The sequence below is a fragment of the Malurus melanocephalus genome, unplaced genomic scaffold, assembly GCF_030028575.1.
Source record: "Malurus melanocephalus ecotype Western Australia unplaced genomic scaffold, MMel_1.1 scaffold_91, whole genome shotgun sequence".
Lineage (NCBI taxonomy): Eukaryota > Metazoa > Chordata > Aves > Passeriformes > Maluridae > Malurus > Malurus melanocephalus.
In genome coordinates, this window is record NW_026623323.1 from 544133 (window position 1) to 571542 (window position 27410).

Consider the following 27410-nt stretch of genomic DNA (forward strand, 5'->3'; position numbering starts at 1 on the left):
ACAAGGAGACCTCTTCCCTCCCTGGACGTTGTGTGCTTACAGAATCCATGAATCTGACGCACCTCTGGCTCTGCAACCCTTCCCTGACCCCATCTCAGCCCTGGCAAGAGGGAGGTGTAGACTCACCCCTTACCTGGCAGCCCGAGAATCTGTCTCAGTGTCACTGCCAAGGCACACTGTGCTTTCTCTAGAGCTCTGTGGCACCTGAGGCTGTGCTTTGGCTGGGTATTATCCAGGAGTCCACCCACTGTGTTCTTGCACCATCTGCTCTCCCAGCACAGCCACATTACACTTTCACAAGCCTGCTAAAATCCTCCCTGGTCTTTCGAGGTGCTCAGATGTGACCAGACTGAAGGCTTAAAATATTCTCAAAAAAACATTGCAGCAAACTTTCCAATTTATCATTTTAATTATACACAGTTTATTTAAAACTCTGTTGCCACCTTTCAGGGCAAAAGTTCTTGCTCATCTCAACAAATCCTTTAGAATAAAACYGTAAGAAAAGCTAGAAACTGTGATGCAGACCATTCCTACAGGGTGCAATGGACTATGAAGGGATGCAGTTGTTTGAACAGCTGAGAAAAATGGAAGTACTTTTYATGTAGAATTGTAATTTTGAAAAAAATAATAAACTTTCTGCATCAAAGAATTAAGAAGATATACAATATACAAAATTTAAAACACAACTGGGGGAAAGAAAGGCATCCTGGCTACTGCTCTGAAAATCTCTGTCAATTTACTTCTCTTCAGGTTAGGTGGTGAAGGAGTCATTGATTTGATTTTTTTAAGAGAGGACATTTTAAAAAAGCAAATTTTTGGCACATTGAGGATTTTACTGGAAAGATTTATCCATGACAGAACATCTGCAGCATGCAGTTTTAATAAGATTCTCTGTCACTAAATTACATTTTCAGCCTGCAAATGGTAAAGGATGAAAGCTGACAATTGTAAGKCCTTAGCTAAAACTTTTTCTCAGATTTTATTTTGTGAAGAAGCAATACATCGACATAAACCAGCAAAAATGAAACCACAGCCTGAATTTCGGTGAGGATATTGTCTTTCCTTAACCAGTTTTGTGTAGTCTCAAAAACAAACAAGTCACAAAAAYAAGCAGCAGACTTTTCAGAGCTTCCTCTGAAGACACCTTGGTTTTTTTCACACTGAATCTAAACCCCAACRAGATTGTWTCATGTATTTTCTGCTTCATAGGACTGTCAAGATAAAAAATATGAAATGCATTTCTTCATTTGTGCTCACAAAAGAATAAATTATCCACTTATCAGTCTTCTCAGAGATAAAAATATTCCTCAATGTCATCAAACAAGTTAGATAACACCATTGATTTTAAACATTTTAGCAGTGTGATTGGATGTTTTGCCTGCATTCAATGTAATCTGCTATCTTTTCCTTTCAATATTKAAAGTCTCCCACTTGCAGGCTACTAGATTTAGTGCTTTGCAGAGAAAGAGTCAAAAGAAGTAGAAATAATAGAACAGAAACTAGAAATAGAATTTAAGAGATATTTTTGCCAGCCAACAGAAACATCAGAGGTGACATGCAAACTTAGCCAATATGAAGTAGCTCAGCATGAATTTTCCAATAACTCAGGAATATGCTGTTTGTCTGGAAAACTACCGGACTTTAAATCACTGCTGTCATTTCCATTTCAACATATTACAATGMAAGCAAAACAGAAGTTCAGAATGTTCATTTTTTATGGCAGTTATAGTGTGAAATAGTAGTAGGAAGAGTATTGTTTGGTTTGGGGTTTTCTTTTTAACATCTTAGTCATTATGAAGCCCTGGTTTTAGGGCAGGCAAATAATCACTGATTTTGATACTCTAATTTCACTATATCCCTGTATTACTTGGAAAATAATTATATGCAACATATATGAGGCAAAAATGCCAAATCTTTGGAAAGCCCTGAAAGTGATAATGAAACATTCTTTGGGAAAGGTGGTGGCAAATGAGTACCAGTGTTTCACACAGAAATCATTGGAATATGAGGGAAAATAACAAGCAGTCATGGAGAAAAATAATAACCTTAATTATTAAATTGCAGACAGACCAAGACCCATCACCCACCGCTCACACACAAAGCAGTTTGGGCCAGGTGTAAAAATGGAATGCTTTGGAGCCCCTCCTGCCCTGGCCACAGGGGCTGAATTCTTTTCACAACCAGAATACACCATCCACTCAGATGTCCAACTTTCTAAAGACACAGTTTCTAATGAATTTCTGATATTGGCCATATGTGAGGAAAGATTCACAGCCTTTTCTCAAAATTATGGACCATGTAGCATGCAAAATGCATTTGACCATAAATATTAAAACAACACCTAAAATACTCTCTGCACAAGCCACATTGAAAGAAAGAATTCTTTTTTCCTTGCACCAGGGGTCCAGGCTTTTATTAACGCTTTCCCTTATTCCATCCAGGCAAAAGCCTGTGGCATGTGAGGAGAGGCTTTTGGCATTGAGTAAAAAAATCTTCTGAGCCTTGTCTTCAGCATTAAAACTTCAAACCAGCTGACTGATAAAAGCAAAATGTTGCCTGTTGATTAGAAAGAGCCTCCACAGCATTCCCCATTGGTCAGACTAAAACCTTATAGAATTCATCTCTTTAATTACCCCCAGAAATAACTGATCACAAATTTTCAGTATTGTATATGGTGAAAAGCAACACCAAGTATTATTTTTTGTTAGTCACCCAAATGATTTCATTAGACATAAAGAGCCAAAAACCTTATTGAGTTATTTCATTGAAGTTAACCATAACTGAATCTTCAGATCATGAGACAGCCAAAGCAAAACAGACAACATTTCCAACCAATATGCTAGGGATTCAGGGATGTTGATATATGAGAGCAAATTATTAATTATTTAATAAAACATAAGGCGGAATCAGAGGCTTTGTATACTTCTAGTGCTGTTAAAGTGTCTTCAAACTCTAGGTCCAGAATATTTCATGAAGCTTGGCAATTAATTTATTGGCCTAATAATCCCCTCTTCAGCAATCTGGGAGAAATAACAGAAACACTTTTCTGGCCATGTCCCTTCTCTCTGGAAATGTTTTGCAATTTGTTGCAGGAAATAACAGGCCTTCTCATCCTTCTGTGCAGAGAGGTTTTTGTGCCATTAATCTCAATTACTATATTACTCCAAAAGAATTAAATGGAATTAAACAGCTAGATGGCTTGTGGTACAATGAAATCATCAAGGAGAATCAGGGAACTTCTTTCCCAACCCACTGAATTTCTATTCTCAGTAATRAAGCAAGATCTGATCCAGAGTTACATCACAGACCAGCAGTCACGGAAAATAACATTACCACTGTTTTTATGATGATTCATATCTCTAATTTTCAAATTCTCTTGACAGCCCTCCAGTGCCACAAACAGCATTAATGTCTCACTAGAAGAAAACCACAGATCTTAAGTGCCATTTCTGAGAAAGGAGTGTGTGAAAATTCATTATCTGTTATTTCCCAGGCTAGGCCATTTTAAWAGATGTGTCTGCAGGAGAGCAACCGAGTCAATGGACAATACAGCTCTTCAATATTGCTTAGAGTGACAAATCACACAAAGAGCAAAGTAAAAACATATTTGACCATAGAAACAGAATCTAAACTAAGTTATTCCATACTGACAGCTCCCATTTTATGAACAAATCTTTGCATACCAGCTTTCCCATGCAGTCTGAGTCATGAAAAGCACATAACGCCGAAGTTAGGGAGGAAAGCTAAAATGAATTCAAGCAGTTGAAGAATTCTGCTCTTTAACTTTGTTTCAGCAACAAATAAAATCAGCTTTGAGACACTTTCTTTCATACCCTCCCTGTGTGAAGASCGATTTACTCATTAACTCCCTCTGAAGCCGAGGAACAGCTCCAAAAGCAGAGCCCAATGCCAGGCTGCATTCCCACAGCTGCTGACGCTGGCATAAAGTGCTTCCCATTAACATCAGAATGACCCCATTCCCCGGAGCCAGGGGCTGCTCCACACACAGCCTATAGGAATGGCACATGCTGCCAGAGCTGGTTATTTATACAGTTTGCATCTGCTTTAATCACACTATCGCTACGGCACACAACAGCAATGTACTTTATAAAGCACTGACTAATTTTATGGTAATTGAAAAACCCAATTAGCAATTCTCACGCCACGGSCAGATTTTGTTTGATTCAGCAACAGTAAAAGAAAGAAAAAATTCAGAATAAAAAAAAGGCTCAAAGGTATTTGTAGTTGCAGAGGAATCCAAGACTGTAATTTAAAGTATATTTAACATATGTTTGAAATCTATTCTCCTCAACAAGGGCTCTGGCTTGGGAATGTGCTTCTTGACCCCGTTCTCTGGAATTTTTCCCCCCATTGACATTACTGGCTTATGGTTTCTCTGGAGGAGAATCTTGTGCCGTAGGATCTATCAGGAGCTAAGGGTAAATGCAACTATATCTTAGCAAGCTGCAATCATTAAATATTTCTGAACAGAAATATGATCAGCAGCTACACTTGGCAAAAGTAATACTCAAATGGGAGTTCCCAATTAACTCCGGTTAGGAAAACCCCTGAGTTCATGCTGATGTCACATGATGTTAAAAAAATGCACAAAAAGTTCACAGGGGCTGTGAGCTGGTCTTGAAACCATGACAACAAGGTGCCAGAGCAACAGAGCAATGAAGAACACCCAGAACCCAGAGTAATAGAAATCCTTATTTCATTGACAATTACTTGTTCAAATAGATTCAGGCCAAAACTCTTGTAAGGTTAAATAATAACTTTGTGGTAGCAGATAGGATGAAATTATGATTTCAAGTTACCTTAGAGAATTATAAAGCTAAAARTTACACTCCTAGGGAAATTCATATGTGTAAATGGCAATTTAATGAACTGGACYCAGAGCACCACATACACATTGTGAATTTTGTTATATCAGCGTGAGTGACCAAATCACCTGTTTCTGTATCATTCTTTGGCTCCTTTTTGTATAAAAGGCTGTGCTTGCATCCTGAAACGATAGCTGCCTGRCACCCTGTTCTGCAGAAAGGGAATAAATCCAAATAGCTCAGTGTGCTCCTTGGTTCTCACACACTGGGTTGAAGAGCCCTGCTTGAGGGACAGCCACACTACAAAATGCTTCTATGTGGTGTTTATATGCTTTCCATCCCTAAAATATCCACTGCCTGAGGTGATTCTTTGCAGTTGCCAGTCAAGGTACATCACCAGCTGGGTCAGAAATGCAGCCCTGTTGTTCCAGAGCAGTTTAGGCAGATGCACAGCTAAGCCAGCAATGAAACCACGCTGTTTGATAGGAGAGACAKACCCTAAGCATGAAGCAAAGGTAGCCCAACCTCAGATTTGGGAAGAATTATGAATTGTCTAGCTCCAAATAGTCCCTGGTATAAACTGGACTGACTTTTTACATAGATTACCCAAAGCTCTCAAGTTACATAAATTCTATTTTCATAAGAAATCAACAGGAATTGATAGTCTATAGGAATATCAATAGGAATTGATAATTGATAGTCTCTGTAATTCTATTTCTTCAGCTCCTGCTGCACAGCTGATAGGACTCCAGATCCTCGAAGCAGCCTCAGCTCCCAGGGATGTATATTAGTGCCTGCCTCGTTCAATTTACCCTGGCACGGTTACACTGACATACAGACACCTGCTCTACAGCTGAGAGGGAAACAAACTACTTGACAGCAATTAGGTAAAACTTTGCTTTGGCATAAAGCCTGGAAAACTGCTATTTCCTCAGTCTGCCATGCTCTCTAAAGAAAGGGTGAKATGTTAGCAAATTTCAGTGACTGCTGTTAAGGGGAAATGAGGGAAAATCAGGGAATTATACTTGCAGATTAAACTATGGTAACCTAAAACTTCTGCAGAGTTTTCCTCTCAAACTCTCAAAGCTGGAAAAAAAATCCACTGAGCTACAATTTACAATGATTGCCAGCAACAGTTTCCAAGGATTTTGCACGTCACTTTTAACTGGGTTTTATTTTACTAGACTGGATGAAAACTATTCTCTTTTGTTTGGAAAATACTCAAAAGCTTTTTCCTTTCTAAATTTATTTTCCTAATTTCTATCCTTTCTAACAGTGAAAGTTAGAAAYGAAAGCTTGGCATTTGTCACAGTACCTCCTTAGAAAGTGTAGTTCCATAATTTTTGTCTACATTTGTCCCCTTTGAAACCACTTGAAAAATTCCCTGTGGCATCTGCTGTATCACTCCAGAGCTGAGCTGAGCTGGYTCTGGCACTGGGTCACATTCACTGAAACCATTCATGAGGTTCTATTAGAGAAGATGTGWCTGTGCTTAGCCTGGATCTGTCCCTCCATGCCCACAGGCAGTGCCCCAAACTGACTGTGTTTGGTTTCTCTTGACCAGCCTGATTGCATAAACAGAAAGAAATCCCATTATAAACATGACCGAGGAAAAGCAAAACCACCACACAACAAAAAAAAAAACAAACCAAAAAAGCCCCAAAACTTCAGAAGGTCAATGGAAGCAGTGGAGCAGCAGTGAGAGTGATGAAAACAGGTCATTGTAAATGGATGGGAGGGAGCCAGCACTGTGCTATCACACCACATTACACATCACTCTGCAGTCATCCTGTGCAGGCAGCACGATGGGGAAGGAATATTRAGCTGATTTAGTCAAGCTAGTGCAAAATAATGTGGATGTGTTGCCCTTTAAGCAGGTTTTCTTGGGTTAAATTCATATCAGGCAGCAGAAAAAGCCAGATACCTATTCTTAAAACCAAAGRAAGGAAAGCATCATTTAGAATTTTACATCATTTCAACTAACACCAAAGTAAGCRTGTGTATGTGAGTATGCATGTGGACAAACACACAAAAAGGTGATTTTCTCTAAAATTCTCACCTAGAGAATGTAAAAAGTCATTTTCAGAGACTAAAGCAAAGCCAGGAGCTTTTACTAATTAATAAGTCTTCATCATTGACCTCCCTACTAAGAAAATCTGAAAAAAMCAAATTTTTTAATTTCCTATATTTAATTTTCAATTTATATGTTTTAAATTCCTATTTTTAATTTTAATTTTTAATTTCCTATGTTTTGCATGTGACAAGACCAAAAAAAGTAGCAAAACCAAAATAAAAAAGCAAAACCCTAAAAGCAATCCCATTGTACTGCAAGAGGCATGATTATCTCAAGCTTACTACATCACCACAGATTTCCACACCTTGGCCAACTTTTCTGAATTAAAGACAAAGAAAAAAGCAGTTTAAAATATAAAGTGTGAACAGAAACAATACCAGATCAGAGGAAAAAMTACCCTGAAAAGCTTTATCACTCACTTGCCATTGTTTGTCATTTTTGCCATCTTTGGTCTTCACTACAAACTGCCATTGCCTTTGCATATTTTTTGAAAATACTATCTGGAGAGCAAAGGAGGGAAGYGGAACATCAACCTTGTGATCCCTTCCTTCAGAACACACTTCATCCAAACATTTCACACTTGTCTTGGTGGACCTGCTAGTTTGTTAACCCCTGGGTGATTTCTGACAAAAGATCCTTGATAGATGTGACCAGGTATGTCAGATTTGCACCATTAATATTTTATACTCTAAGGCCTCTGGTTACTCTGCACATCTCTTCCCTTAAAACAATAACAAAAACCAAAGCCCAACAGGAAGAATCTGTCTTAATTWTTTTTTTTCCAAAAGAAAAATATCCGGCAGCATTTCGAGATTCCTGTGTATGCAAATAGCCTATCCCCCAAGACAAAGACTTTTGTTTGTCCTTAATGACAAACTTAATGTGAGGGATTAAACCTGGCTGCTAAGCACACTGATGGACATCTATCAAACACATTGCTTTATGTCTGATTCCTAAGCTGAGAGATTTGTATACACCAYGAACTTAAGCCTCTACAAAACAAAACAGAAAATCACTTGACAGGCATCTTGTGGTATCACACCGATTTACTTCAAAAGAGTGTCACACCAAATGGGAGACTACATGAAGTTAAAGTCACAGAAGTCTGTAACTTGCTGACCTAAAGTGCGAGTTTTCCTCACTTTTCCATGATAAAAAGAATTTGATAAATGATGAATTACTGGGACAAGTTTTAGTTGTGGAATGTAAGAGGACAGGAYTGAAGTAACTGCAAAAGGGAAGCATCCTGTTTTCTCTGAAATTGTTTGTATTATAAAAGCAGAAGCACAAAGGCAATCCAAAGAACAGAGAACATGTTCTGTGTCAGGGTGCACRGTAATTAGCCTTGCTCTCAGTTCAGAACCAGCCATCAGTTTGGGAAAGCTGAAGCAGATTGCCTGTCCTTTCCCAATCATGTACTCTTGAGAGCATCATTCTTTCTTGATGTATTTCCTGAGAAATTGGGCAGCAAATCCTTGGGCATAGGCTTAAGGAAAAGGTGATTTTATGGCAACCAAATACCAGTGTTTTGGTTCAGAATCAGGAGGCTTCATAATACATCCAGCAGGTTTCTTGATTGCAATACTTATTCCCATCACACTGAGGCTACAGCTCTCTCTCCTACATATTTCATGGGTTTTGGTCTTTGTGCAGTACACATCTTTTGGGGATCAGACTGTCACATCTAAACCTGTTTTCAGAAGTGACCTTGGCACTGGATAATTTTTTTAGACCWGCAGTGGAACTCAACACAAATAATGCCCCTGCTTCCTGGAGGTCAGCTCACTTTATACAAGTGCTCTGTTCTCTGCTCAGATGAGAGACAACCTCCAACTAAATGTCCAAGTGACTGGTTCATCCTATTTTGCTACAACCAAATTACTGTGCATTTTCACTTCAGCACAGTGACTGCTTTATTGACTRACCCTAGGGTTTGCAGAGGGAATATTTGCCAACAGCATTTACTTGTTGGAATGCATACAAACAAGTGAGGAAGTTCACATCAGCAATTAGCCCACTTGACAATTCCTCTTAAACAAATAATAAAGCTTTTCTTTCAAGAATGGCATATTCAAGTTAATTTCCTGATAAAAAATAAAAAGCCTTTTGGTGACCTTCRCCAGATCTTGGTTGTAAAACAATGGACACCAGTGAACACCAAGTTCTCTGAGAAATGTGAATCTGGATGTCTCAAGGATATAGAACTTGAGGTACTACAGAAATTTCAGTTAGGGAAACAAAATCATAGCACACAGATTCACCAACAAATGTTTGAGAATGAAACAAATTTTTTTTAATCCAAAATGTAAGGCACAAACTCAAGAAAGAAAATTTGGTTTTAATTCCACTCTGTATTCAAAGGGATTTGACTTTAAATCCCTGTAAAGAATGCCCTAGTTCCAGTAGAGTTGAAGCTGAGCACTCACAGTCTCTCTGATGATATACTCCTGCATTTATAAAATACATTTACGCACACACTTTTCTCAGTTTTTTTCTACTTCATCGCAGATACTGAAATTCAGTTGTTTTGTAACCCAGATGGACAACCAAACCATTACTTATCAACAGTGTGTGACAGGARGAACTGAAATTCAGTGTGACCAGAAAAAAACCAATTGCTGGTTGTTTGACCTTGATCAAAAATGTAGAAATAAAAGGGAATTCAGAATTTCATTTATCTACTGAACCTGATGCTGTGCCTCAGACCCAACAGTGAATGAGGAGCGTGTGCAGGACATCCACCAGACCTGCACAATCACTGCAATTTAGAAGATATCCCCTCACATATTTTTTCAATGTGTTGAACATTGACAATTGTTTCAACAGGGCTTGGTAATTTCCATAGTGATGGAGGTTTGACATTGGGAGGTACTGTCTGCTGGCAAATGGAAGCAGTATCTTTTTAAAGCATCTTTTAAAATCTTCTCCCTTGACTTATGACTTCCAAATGATGTGCTACTCTCCCTTACTGCTCTGCTAGTATTTGATTAGCTTTTGGGAAATGYCAGCCTGTTTCTGCTTCAACGGCTTTGTCTAAAACCTTGAATTATCTTTCCAACTTGTCTCAAAAAGCTATTTCCTTCCTAATGTGGTTTATTAATCTGCTGCATTACTGGCAAAGCAAACAGAATATTAAGTGAGATCCTTCAGCAGCGTCTGGCAGTACAAAGTATCTGGGAAATAGTTGCAGTTGTTCTGAACCGTAACGCATTTCTGCAGCTTTTTTACTGCAAAATTCAATAAACTTGGTCTCTGAACAAAACTCACAGTATTTTRGAGATGTAATGTGTACCATAATTTTCCAGTGACTATTAGGTTAGTCCATGTACTTTTACTCCAAAATTCAAATGGGGTGGAAGGCATTACTGTGGGTCTAAGTTTTATGGGTAAAAATACTCTTCAATAAATTTTTCTGCTAAGCCAGGGTCCTGAGCTCAGACAAGTCTGCTGGAGAAATGATGCAAGGAAATCTAGTCCTGGGGCATAACATAATGCTGTTTGCTTAGAGAAATRCCAGTCTCACAAAAGCCARCYCTTTCTGACAGAAACACAGCAAASGKTTTCAGTTTTGTTTAGAYATCAGGKTTTTTCTCTGCAGAAGATTTRGCCATCTGCATAAAGCACAGTCATYGCACRCCACAGCCCTCTCCCAAAAGCAGCTTTYGAGACTGTGACCTCAGGAAACACCTCCTCTGCCCAGCAGTAAGTGCACACAGTTATTGATATATTTACTGGTTGTATCTCAGCTGACTGGTGCAGCACCACAGCAGTGCAAACTCAGAAATGCTTGCTGACACCAGGCAGCTCCTCCTGGCTGCTCAGGTCACACTGAAGGGTGACTCGTGGTACAGGGATTATAAGCAAAATAAAACATTAGAGGAATATTGAGGAAAAAACCCACACAAATAACCCACCCAGGAACCAACAAGACTTTTGCTTGGGAGTCAGTTGGTGCCAATGGCCTCCATTTATCTGTCTACATCTGACACACATCAGCATTAACACTTTGAGAAGTTTTCCTTTTTAGCTTATTCCTCCAGAAAATTTCCAACAAACCAACTCTCACTACTTAAGAGTAATATACCACACAATTTTTTGTGAGATACCAAAACTTTTTGAGAAGCAGTTAAATAAGAGATGCTTYCATCCTACCTCAGCAATGTGAGTCTGTCTCGTTCTGCATCTTCTGTGTCGCTGGCCTGTGTAGAGAAAAGAAACAGAATGTACAAGGCTGGATTTCAATTCCAGACCAGCTGGGTCACTGCTCAGTTGTGCTTTCTTGGCTATTTTCAGGAGGATAAACAATACTTCTGGCTTTTCTAAGCATTGGCAATGTTCTTGCAACTAAGACCTCAGCCCAGCCCTGGTGAGGGAGCCAGCCATGCTCACAGAAGCCTAATAGAAAACACACCAGAGGTCATTCAGGAATCAGAGATGGTCTGATGTCATCCTGGGTCACAGGTCATYGCAAAAGGACAAATGGTCATGCTGGGTCAAAGGTCACTGAATGGTCATAGTGGGATAAAAATGTTGCTGAAAAGTCAGAGGTCATCCAGAGCTCAAAGGTCACCCATGAGGTCAGAGGTAACACAAAAGGTCAAGCAGTCATTCAAAGACATCCAAAAGGACCAGAGGTCATAAAAAATGTCACATATTAGATGTGTTCAATTCCCTTGGGCTCAAGGCACCCACAATTTTACACAATATAAGAGCCATGATAATCCTGTAATTGGTGAATACTATGACAAATGGAAAATACAAATATAAACCAGTAAAGGCTTGTTGTTGAATACAAGAGACATCTACAAGAAACACCAAAGTAGCCAAATGGGAGGGATTTTAAAAGTGTCTCCCCAAACCAACTGGAGATCTTGCCATTTAAGGTTGAACTAATTTTCTCTTTTGTTGAAGGACCGCAGTGGTACTACCTTAACTTTGAGAGATAATAGAGTTTTGARTCAGATCTTGTGTTATCTGGATCCCAGATAATCAGCAATGTAAACTGGAAACTGGAAAAACTGTTCTAGTTTTGATACCCTTTTCATCCTTTTGTTCCTTGTCCTTTTTCCTGCCTCGACTAGAAAATTAGAAAACTCCAAATATTCACCAGCTTGTTGTAGAGACACAAAAATATTATTGCAATTACATCTGTTATCACATAGCATTTATACCTAATCATAATACCTAATATAAGCACATATTACCTAATCAGAGCTACCCAGGAGGAACTTGTCCTGCACAAAAAGTGATCAAGGAACCTTAGAATAATTATCATGAAAATGCAAAGCTTCTGAGTTAGTCCCCACTCAGGGAAACACGCATGTGCTTAATTCCAAGMAGGAAGATGCTAAGCAGGCTGGCAAGCAGGGAACTGCCTCGTTAAATAAAGCAAGACCCAAATCTCACACACACACAAAGCACTCAGTGCCTGCCAAGAGGAATTTCATGCGCAGTGCTGAACTACACAATTTCCCTTCGTTTACAAGCCTGACACTGATAATGCTCGGCTGAAAAGGAAGATAATGAGCTCAAGAGCTCTCAGGTCAGTGGGTTGGCAGGTGAGAATGTCCACCTGGAACCCCAAGTCTCTTCAGTTGCTTTCTTTWCTCTCCTGCCCTAACACATTCATATAAATTCTAGTTTCCCTACAAATTTCCTGACTGTAAATAAGAAATTGCAACTTTTAACCCTGTTGTCCCAAAGTACTAGTTGTCACTTTGCAGCATCACAGGGTGCTGGATTTACCAGCCAATAAAACTGTCTGAGCACTGCAGACACTCTAGGGCGAGGAAAACTCCTCCTCAGGAATTCCTGAGCTCTCTTCTATCTTGAATTCTTCTACAATCACAAACCCAGGAATGTCCCCTGCAAATTCCAGCAAGCCAGCCTTATTTAATTCCATCCCATACAGCTGCCTTATTTTATTCTGGACTTGCTCCAATATTTTGTTAAMCATCTGGGGATTTATCCTAGGCCTCCCCTTTCCCCGACAGTGGCTGCAGTTCCCCTAGTTGAAAGAGTCAGCGTTATTTTTATTCAAATTCCCCCTAGAAAGATCATCTTTTAATTACTGCATGGTCTTCACTGGAACCTTTTCAACAAGAAGCACTAAGTGTTTTGTTCCTGAACTTTAAAATACTAACAAAGAAAATAAATTSTCCTTAGCAGTGGCACAACTATCAACACAAAGCACACACAACTTCATTGCTTGTGTCACTGYGCCCTAAACACACAGCATCACTGCTTTTTAATCTCCCATGGATTTCTGCAAAAGAACAAAGATTTCTCCGGGGATCTTTGCAGTTAGTTAGTGTAAGAAATTGCTCTAATTAACAACTCATTCAAAATTTAAAAATACATCCCTTGCAGCTGAGGAATCTGTAGCCACAGAAAAGAACAAGTCTGCAAAATAAACTTTTGTTTTGTAAGTGATACAAAACTTTTGTTTTGTAAGTGATAAAAATTTTGTAAGTGATAAAGACACACAAACATATTGCGTTTTTTTCTTTCCATATCCAAATTAGGCTTTGGGTCTATATTTTTTCACCTCTTTCACTGATGGTTCATCCCCTGCAGGATGGTTCACAAAGGTATTGCAAATTGCCTTTAACCAAACTGTTCTCTGAAYAGAAAGTAAAATACACCAAAGAAAAGCCATTTGACAGCGTTATTTTAAGTAAAACCAACAACGCAAAAAGTAAATTTCTATCAGTACAATGAGGCAGCACATAATAAAACTTCCACACCAGTTTTCTAGTACAGTTGAAATTTCCAAGCTCCCTCGAAAATGCAAGTCATTAAATAAGTACTAAGGGATCATTTGTGATCTGAAGGTTGCATACAAATGGCTTTATYCATCYAATTTAAAATAAATAAATAAAACATGTCTTAACACCTTAAATTTGTTCTGTTAAACTTTGCAATGACAAATATTTTTTTAGCTTCCTATTAAAAGGAAATAATTATAAAAGCACAGCTGAGAGGGAAGATGTAACGCCAAGAATCAAAGAAAGACTGCGCATATTTCTGAATACGGTACCTCAAAATCCACAGCAAAATGAATGGCTGTGAGCACATCCATGTGATAAGTCATTAAAACAAAGCTTTTGAGAGATCACCTGCCACGGACAGAAAGCAAAGGGCTTCTTAGAGGTACAGCATATCTGAATATCTGGCATTGTTTGGTTCAGCTGCTCTGCTGCTGTCTTGGCACTTCCAAGAACCAGGAGCTGSAATTTGCATTCCAAATACTAACAGAGCTCTACAATATATGCATTAACTTTATTAATGCATCTTCTCTGAGCATGTAACATCCAAGAATTGCTCTAAACTTCAGTTTCACTTCTTTTAATTGASATTATATTGCAGCACCCAGTAGCACTGTTACAGATACTTAGTTTTATTATGCTCTTTGAAAGCTATTTCATTACCATGTTTGATAGTCATTTAATAATCTGAGGTCATGTAACATCAAGAATGTATTAAATAATTTTGCCATGGTAATAAACATCTTGCTGGTGAGCAAGCACAGTGTTTGAGCTGCATTGTTTAATCATGAAAGGAAGTGAAGTATATCTTACAAACAAAACCTGTACCTTTACTACTCAATTGCAGTATTTCATCWGCATTTTAACCAGGGTGAAAAATTAGTGAGCTACTTGCTGTGGAGAATTCACCTTGCAAGCAGAACCTAGGAGATTTTGAGCGGAGATACCTATGATTTTGCCCTTATGGAATATATTTAATATTGAAAAACATCATTTTACCAAAGGAAAATCCTATGATAGAAACAGATTAGTACAAACGTGTCTTCAAATGGAAGATATTTTAGTATTCACTGTCACAATCAGGTGTCTTTAATCTCAAATTTTATGAATGAATCTTTTGTACAGAGTATTTAAAATTAGTAGAGGCAGAAATGTCAGGTTTTGACTGTGCTTTCTCTCTCATTCTATGGCCAGAACAGATCGGTCCAGCTTTTCTAGAACAGAAATTTCTGGCAGCCTGAGGTTGTCTCAGTTGATAAAAATTCAATTACATATTGTTATTTGTAATTTTATCAACAGTTTGTAAAAACCCCCACATGCTTAAATGTTTAAATGTTTATTCTTTTAATAGGAACAGMCACTTTWAACTTGAAAAAATTCACTCAGAGARCTGATAAAAACCAGGCAATCAYTCACTGCTTTATCAACTCTTGAAACTGATATGACTGTGAACTCAGCATTTCTCTTCACTGTGCTGGATAGTACATACTAAACTCAAAAAAAAAGGCTTTACAATTGCTGATTAAACGTGACTATAATAATTTTTCAATTTGTTACTTGTCCTGTTAGATGGATATTTAAAGCTCAGTTAGACATCTGYTACCTCACTGCTCTGGCCTGGTTCCCCCCTCCCTACCCCAGCTCAGAGCTGCCCCACAGAGCTCTGCAGTGTCCCTTCACCCTGGTGCTCACAAAGCATCTTCAGAGGGTTGGTTTTTTTGGTTTTTTTTTTGTTTTGCCCAGGAAAATCAATTGATTGTATCACCCCAGCACCCCCAGCTCTTCACAGACTCCTWGTGAGAAGCCTTCAAGTGTCTGCTGCACAAGAGCTTTAGAATGAAACCTGTGCAGGGTGGAAGTGTTTGTCCTGTTCACTTATGGTCCAAGCCAGCCTCAGTCAGCTTTCCACCTCCTCAAATATCACCTGACACAYGGCCTCAGAGCACACAATTGCTTTGGCACACTGCCTGCCAGATTGACAAATATTTTGAAGATGCAGGAGTTCTAACGCTTCTCTTTCAGTCAGTCTCCTTTCCAAAGTCCTTCATAATGTCTCACGTATAAGCTTCAGAACAGATTTGTCTTATTGTGCTCACTAGCACTGGCTTTTTKGGGAYGAGGAGCAGAAAGAGGATGGATTTMAYTACTGGTGTGGGTTTTGTGAGCCAGAAACATGGACAATTGCAACAGTGTCAGGGCTGATTTGGTTTTGAACACSGTAAGCCAAACTCTAATTTGGGAAGCCTGTAGATAAATTAAACATTACCCTTGTTGGCAAGAATTTAGTGCAGCCTAGTTTGGGAAAGAGAAATAGGAACGCTTTGGAAACAAATTTCATTGCTTAAAAATAAACAACCGCCAGACATCTAAACATACATGCCAAGTATTTGGGCAGGGACATGTCATACAGAAGAAAGTCTGGAATAGGAGTACATTCTTACCCCAGAGATTTTTCAAGCTATTGCACTGTCTGTCAACTTCTCCACCTTTTGAGAAACTCTTAAGCCACTTCTGGAAAAAAAATTCTGGAGAAAATCCTCTCTGCTCTGCCTCATAAGCTGTGATTAATTACCAAAAGGCCATGGGAGTCTGACAGTGCTCTCCATGCAGGTAGGCACTGCTACCAGAGCTCCCATCTTAAAGAAAAGCAGTGTTAACCAGCTGGGCATTTGAAAAAAAAAAAAAAACATTTCATCAGCAGACTTCATCTTCACAGCTGCTTTGACATCCCCATCCCTACCTGCTATTTCCTGACATGATTCCCATGGCCAATCATCCCACCCCACAGAGCTCAGGCAAGGTGCCAGCAAGATGTCTCAGTAGACCAACCCCAACAGGGGTTCCAACACTTCCCAGAACACCTGGGATCTGCTTGGTGGTGAAAAACAGGAGCAAAAAGGGAGCATGGCTAAAGCCAGCTCCCAGGAAACTTAAAAATTCAAATTTTGCAGTTACCCTTGTAACTTCTTTACACAGCAAAAAGGACTGAAAGAGGCTATTTCTTTTCCTGCAAAAAGAAAAGACTACAGCCTCCTGCACAGCCCCTCTTGGAGCACATGCCATTGTTGAGCAGATAAGAGAAAATCAGAGCTGCATTCACTGCTATTTGTTACTATTTAAGTTAAATAACAGAGAGGGCARGAGAGAGTCAGTCCCAAATGGTGGCATGTAGGGAAAACTATTCTGCTACATTAAAGATGTGCTTTTAATTAACTTCTCTCTCAATGATTATAATTAAAGATTTTACCACAGGTCTTCTTAGCATAATTGCTTTCTATTTCCTTGCATAGTGCACATTCCCAGGAAATGGGAATTGAGATTATTTCTTAATTTAAATACTTCCTCAATTATTTTAAAAGTTATTGCCTTTTAATTGTTTTATTATTGTGRTTTTCTTTGTGCTTTTTTGGTCCTTCTCTGATTCTTACAGGCTTTTCCAAGACCTCAGAAATATCTTTCAGGTGCTCATTGTGAGCAGTTAACAARTTATGGGCTGCATTTTATTATGTTTGGATCCAGGAAAACAAGCTCTGCAGCAGTATGCAAGCTCTTTTAGTATGCAAGTTTTGGTTCTGAAATTCCTCTTACCTGTATCTTCCAGCCCAGGGAAAACAAACAGCAATTACCCAAGAATAAACAGGATCATTCATCTTTTCCTTATTCCTWTCTCTGAAGATGCTATCTTTACACTGAAATATTATCCAGCCAGAGGCAGCCTTTGGAAACCAACAACACCTTTGAAGTAGCAACCCTTGAGACAAAGCACCAGCATCAAGTGGCATTTTTGCTGGTTCCATCTCAACAGGCAGAGTCTGTGATGCTGATATAACATTCACAGAGTTATCAGTGCTCAGCCCGGCTAGGAAATCACTGGCAAAAAGAGTTTCCCACATTCCTGCAGCCCTGTGMATCAGGGAAGTGMCAGACAGACAGACAGACAGGTGAGGCTGTGGGATCCTCTGCACATGACACAGCATTGCAGATACATGTTCTTATTTAATATTTAAATTCAAYATACCTGTGCACAAATGAAAAGCACTTAGAAGTTATGACATTGTAAATCTAATGATACTTAATGCCTTTATTATGGTCTCTATCACCCCCCAAATAGGCATTCTATATATGACCATCAGCAACTTGGCCATAAATAAATTCATAATTCATAAATTCAGCTACCTCTGCAGCTATTGCARTAAGATTTTGAAAGCAACAGATGCTAGCAATCCAATTATTGCTAAGTAAGKCACCATATGCCTTTTGGTTTTGACTTTCTATGTTAAGGAAATCAACAGACAGAGAATTGAGAAAAAAAGCTACTTCCATCCTGTCAGTATTTGGAAGTAAATAAAGAAGAGATAATTTTCCATAAGTCTCCATTTGGGACTCCAGCTCCTCTTTGCTTTCATTAAAACCCCTCCTCAAAATTGAGTATAAGGCTGTAACTAGATAAAAATTCAGCCTTCTTTGAAATAAACTTTGGGATTTCTGTGTGTGAGCTTTCAAAGAAAAGCAGAAAAAAATCTGTTTATTTAGACTCCTGCTCAGAATAAGACCTTGTTACTGTTGGCTCTTACSAAGAAAGCCTTGAGCATAGGCAGCTTTTGCCAAGAAACACTGAGATTCTTCCTTGTAGAGTAATTCCCAAGCTTTTGGCTGACTTGTTCCCACAGTGCTTYGTTAGCAGCAGAACTGAATAAAATTGGTCCTATTTATCTAAGAACAGGTATTAATAGAGCCCATGCATGTTTCCACCACACAGTGCCAGGACACACAAAAGGGACCCATTTGGTTAGCACATCGGTGAAACCCTCTGCTAAGTGGCCACCGAGGTCTTAGCAGACAAAAAAACAAAAGCAAAGCAAAATTTTCACTGGGGATTGATTCTGAAGGCACAAATAAGGAGTAAACAGATGTAAATCACATTGAAAGTAAGAAGTAATTCTAGATTTCAAGAATCCTAAAAGTTTAGGTATACAGAGCTTACATTCTACCCACATTTTCCATCAGTGTCACCTCCCATCTTGCTGAGTTCTGCTAGAGGAAATCTGTATTCAGTGCACTAGACAGAAAAAAAAGTGACACAAACTCAAGAGAACTGCTGAACATCCTGCCCCAACCTGTGCATCCCACTGTCAGTGCTTCTTCTTCCAGTGGGAATATTTGCCTGAGACAGAGCTGTATGAAGCACTTTGGCAGTGCTCCTGCTGAGCCAAAACTCAAATTTCACTGCCCCTTTCCTTACACTGAGRGACAAGGTAAGGAGATAAAGGCAAGGAGATGAACCCAAAGCTACAAGTCAGTTCCAGGTTTAATCTTTCCACTGTCCACTCAGCAGCCTGGCTCAAATGTGTCACCCTGTCTTCTGCCAGCAGCTTGCATTGCTCATCTTCCCTGCTCCCAGGAACAGCCAGGCTTCCAGCACAAACCACCCTGAGCAGCACAACATCTCATCTGACAAAGAGGAGCACASAGGCTGTGAGGAAGCAGCACCCCTACTATTTTCTCGCCTGTGGGCAGCGCACAAGAGCCAGTTGTGAGTCAGTTTTCTCCCACAGGATGGGGAAGGGAAGGAAGGATGAGCAACAGGTGCCTGGAGGCAAGTTTTGGCAAGGCAAGAGAAGCAAAGGACAGCAGTAAGCGCCTCTCTGCAAGGAAGGGTTGCAGCCCCTGACCAGAACTGCAGGAGCTGATGTGGCCCCAGCAATGCCCCAAACATTCAGCCACCTGTGCCCCAGAGATGCCATGTGCCTGTAGAAAAGCCTACCTACATTGCATCAACTATGGGAACAAACAAAATTACTAAATTACTGTGAGCTACAGAAATCAGAACAAATTAGGGCTTGTGTGAAAAAGCTTTCACAGCACACTCCATAGTGGAGTAAAAGAAGCTGCTATTGGCACATCTCAGCCTTCTAATGAGCCTTTTCTCTCTTTTGGGATTGCTGGGAGCTGYATGTCAAGCCTTCCCCATGCTCCCAAGTTGGGTGTCCCGTTGATGGGCAAGATTTTTGTTCTGAATTCTTGCAGAGAGAATCACGAGCAGGGCTTTCTGCAAAAGAGCTGCTGGTGAAAGCAGCGCTGCCACAGCCCAGGAAACAGCTCAGGGACACAGACCCTCGGAGACAAGGCAACCCCTCAGCTTCTCAACAGTGACAAGCAGCCAACAAACAGTACTTATTCTRTATTCAAACCCAAATGAATCCCACCCCAAAGCAAGGGTTTCTGGAATGTTTGAGGGAGATCGCCAGCACRCACAGATTTTGAGGATGTATGTTGACATTCTGTAGGGCAATCCAGGAAATGTAACTTGAGCGGAGCTGGCAGGGAAACCCAGTTCTCTTTAACATGCAAGCTCACACAGAGAAGTTAAAAAGGAAAGCTGAGATGGGTTGGAAGAGATTTAAATTCTGAGACAGAATGTGCACTGTGTTGTAGAAGTGTAAAATAGGTAGTTAATGATAAAAAGGAATCTGGGGGGAAAAGCAAAGAGAATGCGGGGGRAAAGTGCTGGAAAACTGTCTTCACTCTTTCAGATTAATCCTGACAATATTGTCATCATTTCATCTTTTACCATTCCTCTTTCTTGTTGRAAAAGCTAAAATTACCACAAAAATTCACAGAGAAATACTGGGAGTAAGGYTGAGGCCAGACAAGCTACCTTGGCTTACGTGACTTTATTACAAAGATTTTCATAGGGGACATTTGAAATATTTAAAAGCTGTAATGGACATACATTTAAGCTATTTTCAAAAGGCCAGTGTCTAAAAGCATAATTTAACATTTATGAACATTTTCAAGTGACATGTTGGTGAAATCCTCCCTTTGCCCTGTTTCTCAGCATCACTGCCTTTGTTCTTTCACCAGTTGTGGGGTGTTTTCCATCGGTGATAAAAGCACTTCCCTGAGCCTGCATTTAATACCAGTACAGAAACACCCTGGGTCCAAGAGCAGCAGTGCACAGAGGGTGCTTGTCCTGCTCCCCGTCTCTTACTCACCAGACAAAAGCAAAGCAGACCTCAGGCAGAGGGCTTAACAGAGGGATATGTTTTCTCTCCTCTTTTTGCTCAAGACAAGAACAGTGGGGATTGCTTTTTTAATTACGAWGTTCTGAACTTCAGCCCATTGAGCACAAGGTGATTCTAACCACTGTGTTCATGGTCACTAAAAGCAGAACAGCATCTGCAAGAGCARTGTATTTGCACTGACAGCATCATTGTGCTGAGAGCCAAGTGGAAACCACATCTCTGAGATTTTATTCTACTCATTGAATGAGACACGTTATCAGTCCAGTTGTGATAAGAAATTTCATCAAGGACACAATAAATAATTCCCAGAAGAGTCTTATCAAACCTTGCATACAGACACACTCGTTTTCTACTTTAATGAATTTATATTCCCCACCTAAAAGCAGGCCTGGCTGAACAACAGCCTTTGACCCACACTGATGAAGCAAAAACTGTGTGGTAAAGAGCGCTGAGTCAGCAAAAACTTACCAGAGCTACTGAGACAGCGGGAATGCACTTTAATACTGCCTTCACACAGGTGAGAAGAAGAGCCAGGAAAACTTCAGCAGAGATAAGGTAGTTCAAGAATAATCTGACTTCTCCAAGGGGAAAAAAAAAGTCCTTAAAACTAATGACTCTTGCAGCCACTTTGATGGAATCAAAGACTGGAGAACATCAAATGTAGTGGCAGCAGAGAGAACCCATCCCTGTGGTATCGTTACACATTACGGAAGAATTTAACCAGCTAGCGAAGAAAAACTTGAAAAGGGATGTGGAAACATAGTATTAAAAAATGCATACATCATATCGAACCATTAATTCAACCCATTCTGCAGCGCGCCTGTGTCTGCCAGGGCTGCAGTTAATAGAGAGCACACGAAACTCAGAATGCAATTAAGTCTTGGGAGAAGCACAGTTGGAGGCTGTGGCAGTTTCTATGGCAACCTGAAAGGCTCTAGACTAGTAACAGGAGATTAACTTAAAGGCAAGATAAGTACGTAAATATAGCTCTCATTTACCATTGCTTCCAAATGGGCCATGTATTTTCAATTTAAACAATACAGACATGCAGTCAGATATCCGGCTTGCTATTAAATAGGGCAAAAATAGCCTTTAAAAACACCCCGTTATAAAAAATTCTGACAATTTCAGAATCGGGGAATCATCTAAACTCCACTAATTAATTCAATCAAAATGGAAAGCACTGAACTTGAATGCTGCCAGGAGATTAGAACAAGGCTTCAGGATAGAGAGCATGACAGCCATAATAAGAGTTTGCTGATGTCAACACACTGWACGCTTATGAACAAATCCTCTTGACGTGTTTTTCTGGATTACGCCTCAGATCAGGTTTTAAGTCTCCAAAAGAGTAAGGGCARGATTTAGAAGAATTTTTAAGCACTACAGACCTTTTTTCTTTCCTTTTCTTTTTAAAATATGCTCTTCAATAAGAAAGAATATGTCAAAGGAATCTCATCCAATATTTTTCCTGGCACTTTGAAGCTTTTATTCAAAGGTTCAGCTAAGAATGCAGTCACCCTTTTGAGCTCCTGTCCACCTTACTTGCAATTTTTTTTTTTTTTAAAGTGCCTTAAAGAGAGGTCACATCCCTAGTGCAGTCAGCTGCTCTGAACTTGTTTTACTTCATCATTTTAAAACAACTGATACATGCATAACACGCTGAGGAACACATATGGATCCGGGAAACAAACATGGGGAGAACACTCCCAGAGGAACCACMAGGAGTTAAATTGGCTAATTAGCAATTAATTTAGCAGCTACATTAGCTAAATARCTAGTCCTAAGTGAGTAAACCCTCTCCTGAGTAACACAGAGCTCACGTTGGCACCATTGCACAGCTCTGGGCTGCCCTGACCAGTATCTGTGAACATCAGACTCATGAAACAAAAATAGCATCACCCGTACTACAGTCTTATTTGGTGAATTAATCAAATGCATGGTTAATTCACAAGATGTTCCAAGGACTGCTGTGCAATAACACWAATCCCTTGGGCTGGTCTAACCATGCCTTCAAATCCTCATTTAGTTCTACTTGCACTGTGAGCATTTTTGGTTGAAATTTGTGGACTTGCCATTTATTTGAAAGAATGCAGAGACCCTGTGAAAATGTCCAAGAGTCACTGTTATGTAATTCAAATGTGTGTTCCACTTCACTGAAGGTGTTCTGACCTGCCCATGGTAATATCTAAGCACCACCTAGAGTGGTGAGGCTGGCATAGCATTGTTAGAGGATGAACTCCATGAGCTTGGAGGTCATTTCCAAACACAATCATTCTGTGATTCTATTAACAATGGAGCCCATGCTCTGCTTCTGCTCTGGTGGGAGTTTGAAGGTGCAGAGCATTCTGAATAATGAACATTATAAATAAAATAAAGCAGTAAGTTCTTTTTTTTTTGTTAAGAGAGGGCTTCAGGGTGACTTAATTATGGCCTTTCAGCATTTAAAGCAAGCCCACAGGAGAGAGGGAAAGAAACCTTTTATGAAAGGAGTAGTAATAGGATAGAAGGGAGAACAGCTTCAAGCTGAAAAGGAGCAGGTTTCCCTTCCTAAGGGAAAAAAACAAAACAAACCACAAAAAGCCCTCCAAAAACAAAACAAAAAGCCATGCTTTGCAACAAGAAGAAGCTGTCTGAGATGCATTGAAGTAGAAAAGAAGTGTTGCCATCCCTCTCTATGAGGAGCAATACACATCACCTCCATCAGTATAAAACCTAATTTATAGATAGATAAGTTCTCCTTGCTTTAGCATCATTTTAGACCATGAACCAATAGTTTATAAAGTGTGAAGTGTGTTGGAGTAGTGAAAATTTCCTCCCATTGGTTTTAATTTAACAAGGAACAAGAAATAAAAATACCTCTAAATAAATATATTGTCTCCAATGCCAAGCATTTGTTCTACTTTGTAACTTCAGTAGTTTCTAAGAGATATATAACGCACCGACTTTCAAGAAAATGGATTGGTAGAGGAGGCAAAGGGGAAAAGGAAAAGGGAAYATTCAAAGACTTTWTTTCCAGATCTGCTATYTTGTTCAGAGYAGAAAAGCTGCARCAGGGCGAGATGAGGACACCACTCTCAACTTCTTCATTGAAGTGTAGGTTGTTATCAAAGAATTAATCTTTCCTTCTGTTCTCCATTACTTTCCATTTTTTTCTCCCTTACAACTAATGGAAAAGCTACTATTGAAGACTATGCAGGAACAGCAGCAACCCTTTAACTCTGAAATTCATTTCGACTAAAGAAAATAAATCCAAAGCTATACAAAAATTTCAGAGAAGGAAAGATTATATATCACAGAATCCATGAAGTGGGAAGAAGTTGAAGAGATCCATCATTCCCCTGAGTATTCTTAGGAGCTGACCTGTCCTGTAATTGAAGTTGCCACATCCCACTTTGAAGAGTTTCTTTTCTTTCTGGAGAGGCTCTGGCAGTGCCTAGCTCCTCAGGAGAGACAGCTTAATAAAGAATTTTTAAAATGCTGCTCTCCTTTTTTGTACATAAAGGTGTTTTTATTTTTTTCTTTGATTTTGACTCAATATGAACTTCTCTACTTTGAAGAAGTAAAGTAGGTTTCACTGGAAGAAGAAATAAGAATAACTTAGAAATGCATGTCTCAGGTAAAAACTCTCAGCAAAGGGTTTAAAAACAGAAATTAGAGCAAAGATTTGCCAAGTTGTGTGGGGATTATTGTTTGTTTGTTCTATTGGGGTTTTGGTTGGTTGGTTYAGTGTTTGTTTCGGGTTTTTTATTTTTTTTAAATGTGGTTTAGYAGATCCCTAAGCACATTTTTCAGGAAGAGCATATTTGTGAATTTTAAGCATACAAATGATTTAATCTCCTCCCAGTTCTGCTATAATGAAGCAAACTAATTTCATAAAGCACGACAGTTACAGGGATCTGGATTTGCTGTAGACATTGGGAAAAAAAGGGCTTCATAAGGAATGACATTTTCATAGATCTGGTTTAAATTTAATCTACTTAGACTCTCTGGTCAGAAAGTGCAATGACTTATATCATACGAATACAGGGAATAAGAAACTGGGAAAGAAGTCAGCAGTGTTTGCTGCTGCTAATGTTTAACTCATACTCCAGACAGATCCAGAAGGAGATGTTGGTAAAATACACAAATTACTGAGGAGAGAAAGGCTCAGTTCACTGATTGGTTGTAGAATACAACAACCTGTGGGTCCATAAACAGCAGTTTTCACAGGTTCTTTAAGCTTCTAACATAAACCATGCTTGGTGGTTGCAAAGGATGATTAAACAGATGCAGCTCTTTATTGTTCTCCAGCCCATTTAATACTAATTTTAAACATAGTTTATCTTTCTCTTCTCCCAAACTCCATCCCAACCAGCATTTTGGTTAAGCTTGGAAGGCATCGTGGAATATAAATGATCAGCAAAACAGCCAGGAATTAGACTAAACATTAATGACATCAAAGCAARGGTTGGAAGAAAAGTAAAGCAGCAGATCAGATATTTAACCAAGGAAATATTCTGTTCATCCATCATTTCTTGYAATTAAGTGGTAGATTGCTTGCTGTACTTTCCTAGTGAAAGCATGGAAAAGACAAACATATTTTTATAGCTACTGTAKGGTTTTGAGTTACAGTGTGCTCTCTGTATCCAAATCCAGTTCACTCTATTATTGCTGCATGGTCCTCTTGTATTGACCAAGSAAAAGGTTATGAAGGTCAAAGCTCCCCATGGAATTCCCAGAGAGTCTGGAAATAAAATTAGAAATGAGGGAACTAAAATACACCAGTAAAGAGTTCTAAACCACAATTTCTTCTTTTGATCTCTACTACAACTCTATAAAAATACTAAAGCCGATTTACAGATCACTTACAGATCAAAATGTTTCATTTTGGTTTCCTTTTTTTTCCTCTCTTGAAAGTTTGGGGTTTTTTCCTTTCAATGTAGTCCCATTCAGCCTAATGTCTTTGGTGAAGGGTGAAATAATATACATAAGAAGAGCTACAGAGCTTGGAGCCCATAAAGAACTCCCAATGACATATTCTGTCTTCCTCTGCTTGTGCAGCTTTCCCACAGCCCTGCCTGAGGGTTTGCACAGGGATCAGCCTTTTCCTAACCCCTCTCCTGCTTATGCCAGGCAGAGGTCCCAGCACCCCTCATTTTGGCCAACCTCGGCCTCTCTTGACCACCCCACGGGCAAGAAGGAGAACAGGTCAGGTTTTAAGGTGTAGGTTTGTCTCGCTGCTCTGCCCAGCTGTCCATGCACAAGGTTTACCCAAAAGCAGCTCTCACACAGCCAGTGACACAGCCGCTCCCAGACAAAGTTCCAGTCGCACACTGGAAGCAACAGTGGATCAAAGAGCWGCAAACCCCTCAAGTATTTCCTTTCCTAGCAGCTTCCAGAAAAACTCAGTCCTGAGCAGCATCCTTTAGCACAACCATCTCCAGGCACAGCTGACTACCCCAGCACTTGGCAGAACAGCCTAAGGCCCACACGATGATTCCTGCACCAGCCAGAAGCCTTGTGAGCACTTCTGCACTCCCCTGAGAATAGGGCAACATCTMATTAAAGCAGATGGTCAGTGAAGATTCAAAGGTCAGGATTAGAGTTGCTGGCAGAACCTCAGCTTCAAGCATCCATCTAAATTACCACAGAAGCCAACCCATGCATGTAAAGCCAACTGCAGTAACATTTCCTTAAAGTAAAAATGTCTTGGAATGCTTTTCCCACTTATTCCTCCCCAGTTTTTTCCACATTTTTTTTTCAAGAAGATGTATCAGTAAATCAAGACAGCTTTGACTTAGCTTTTCTAACCACAGGCCCCAGGGARCAGCTGTAGCACGCAACTTCACCACACATTTCCTTTTGTGTCTCATATTTTTGGGCTGTATTTTGTACTTGCATTTTTATTACAGGTGTATTTCATCCCTTCCTCCTCATAACAGAATAAAAAGGTACCTAGCATTTGATAGTTCTGGAAACTACCTAGCAMAAGTGCTGATTCATGAACGTGCATTTCCATTTTTGCTTGAAGCAAATAAATAAAACACTGCAGCCTCGGCTCTACGGGARAAAACCAAATAAACTGGGAGCGGGGGAAACTGCACTAGGCTCGAACATGCTAATGTCCTTTCGAGACTCAGCCCAGCCTTTCTGCATGCAAGGMGATRAGTGCTAGCCCCATTCTTCTCTCARTTGGTGGKGTTTGAGTGCWTAAGGATGTTTGCTGTTTGCTAGRGTAGGTRAAATAAACTAATTAAAGAGGAACAAAGCACTCGAGGAACTGGCGGGTGTGGGAAAGGCAGTTTGAGGGGAAACTGCGCATTCAGAATCTGCCTATTAAATTCAGTGTTGGACAGCTCTGTAACTACCGACAATTAAATGAACTACAATTAACTACTGTTAAATGTTGGATTTTCTCATATTCTCTATTTTTTCTGACAGTGAATTTTTTTAAGTTTTTTTTTTCTGTTCCACGTTTCTTGCCTGTTTTCCTGAAAACATTTCTYACTTCTGACCCTAACCTTGTATGAAAAGAAAGGCCACTAAGGGTTTAAAATAATGTTTTTCCTCTCCCCTACTTTTATAGCCAAAGACAAGTTATATTTGAAGCCTATCATAAGCTTTCCAGTACAAATACTTTTTATTTCCCAAGGGCTGGTTTTCCTATTGAAGACTTCACTTCTGATTTTTTTTTCAAAGAAGTCTTGATCATCAGTAAACAAATCAAATTGACCACGTT

General features: G+C 39.6%; 1 protein-coding gene across 1 annotated transcript in view; it reads right to left on the reverse strand.

Moving 5' to 3' along the window:
- FAM13C (family with sequence similarity 13 member C) overlaps nt 1–27410 on the reverse strand; it is a 110842-nt gene that overhangs the window by 68316 nt on the left and 15116 nt on the right. Inside the window, exon 6 of the mRNA XM_057368372.1 lies at nt 11053–11099. Coding sequence (XP_057224355.1) covers nt 11053–11099 — 47 coding nt within the window. The remainder of the gene's footprint in view (nt 1–11052; nt 11100–27410) is intronic.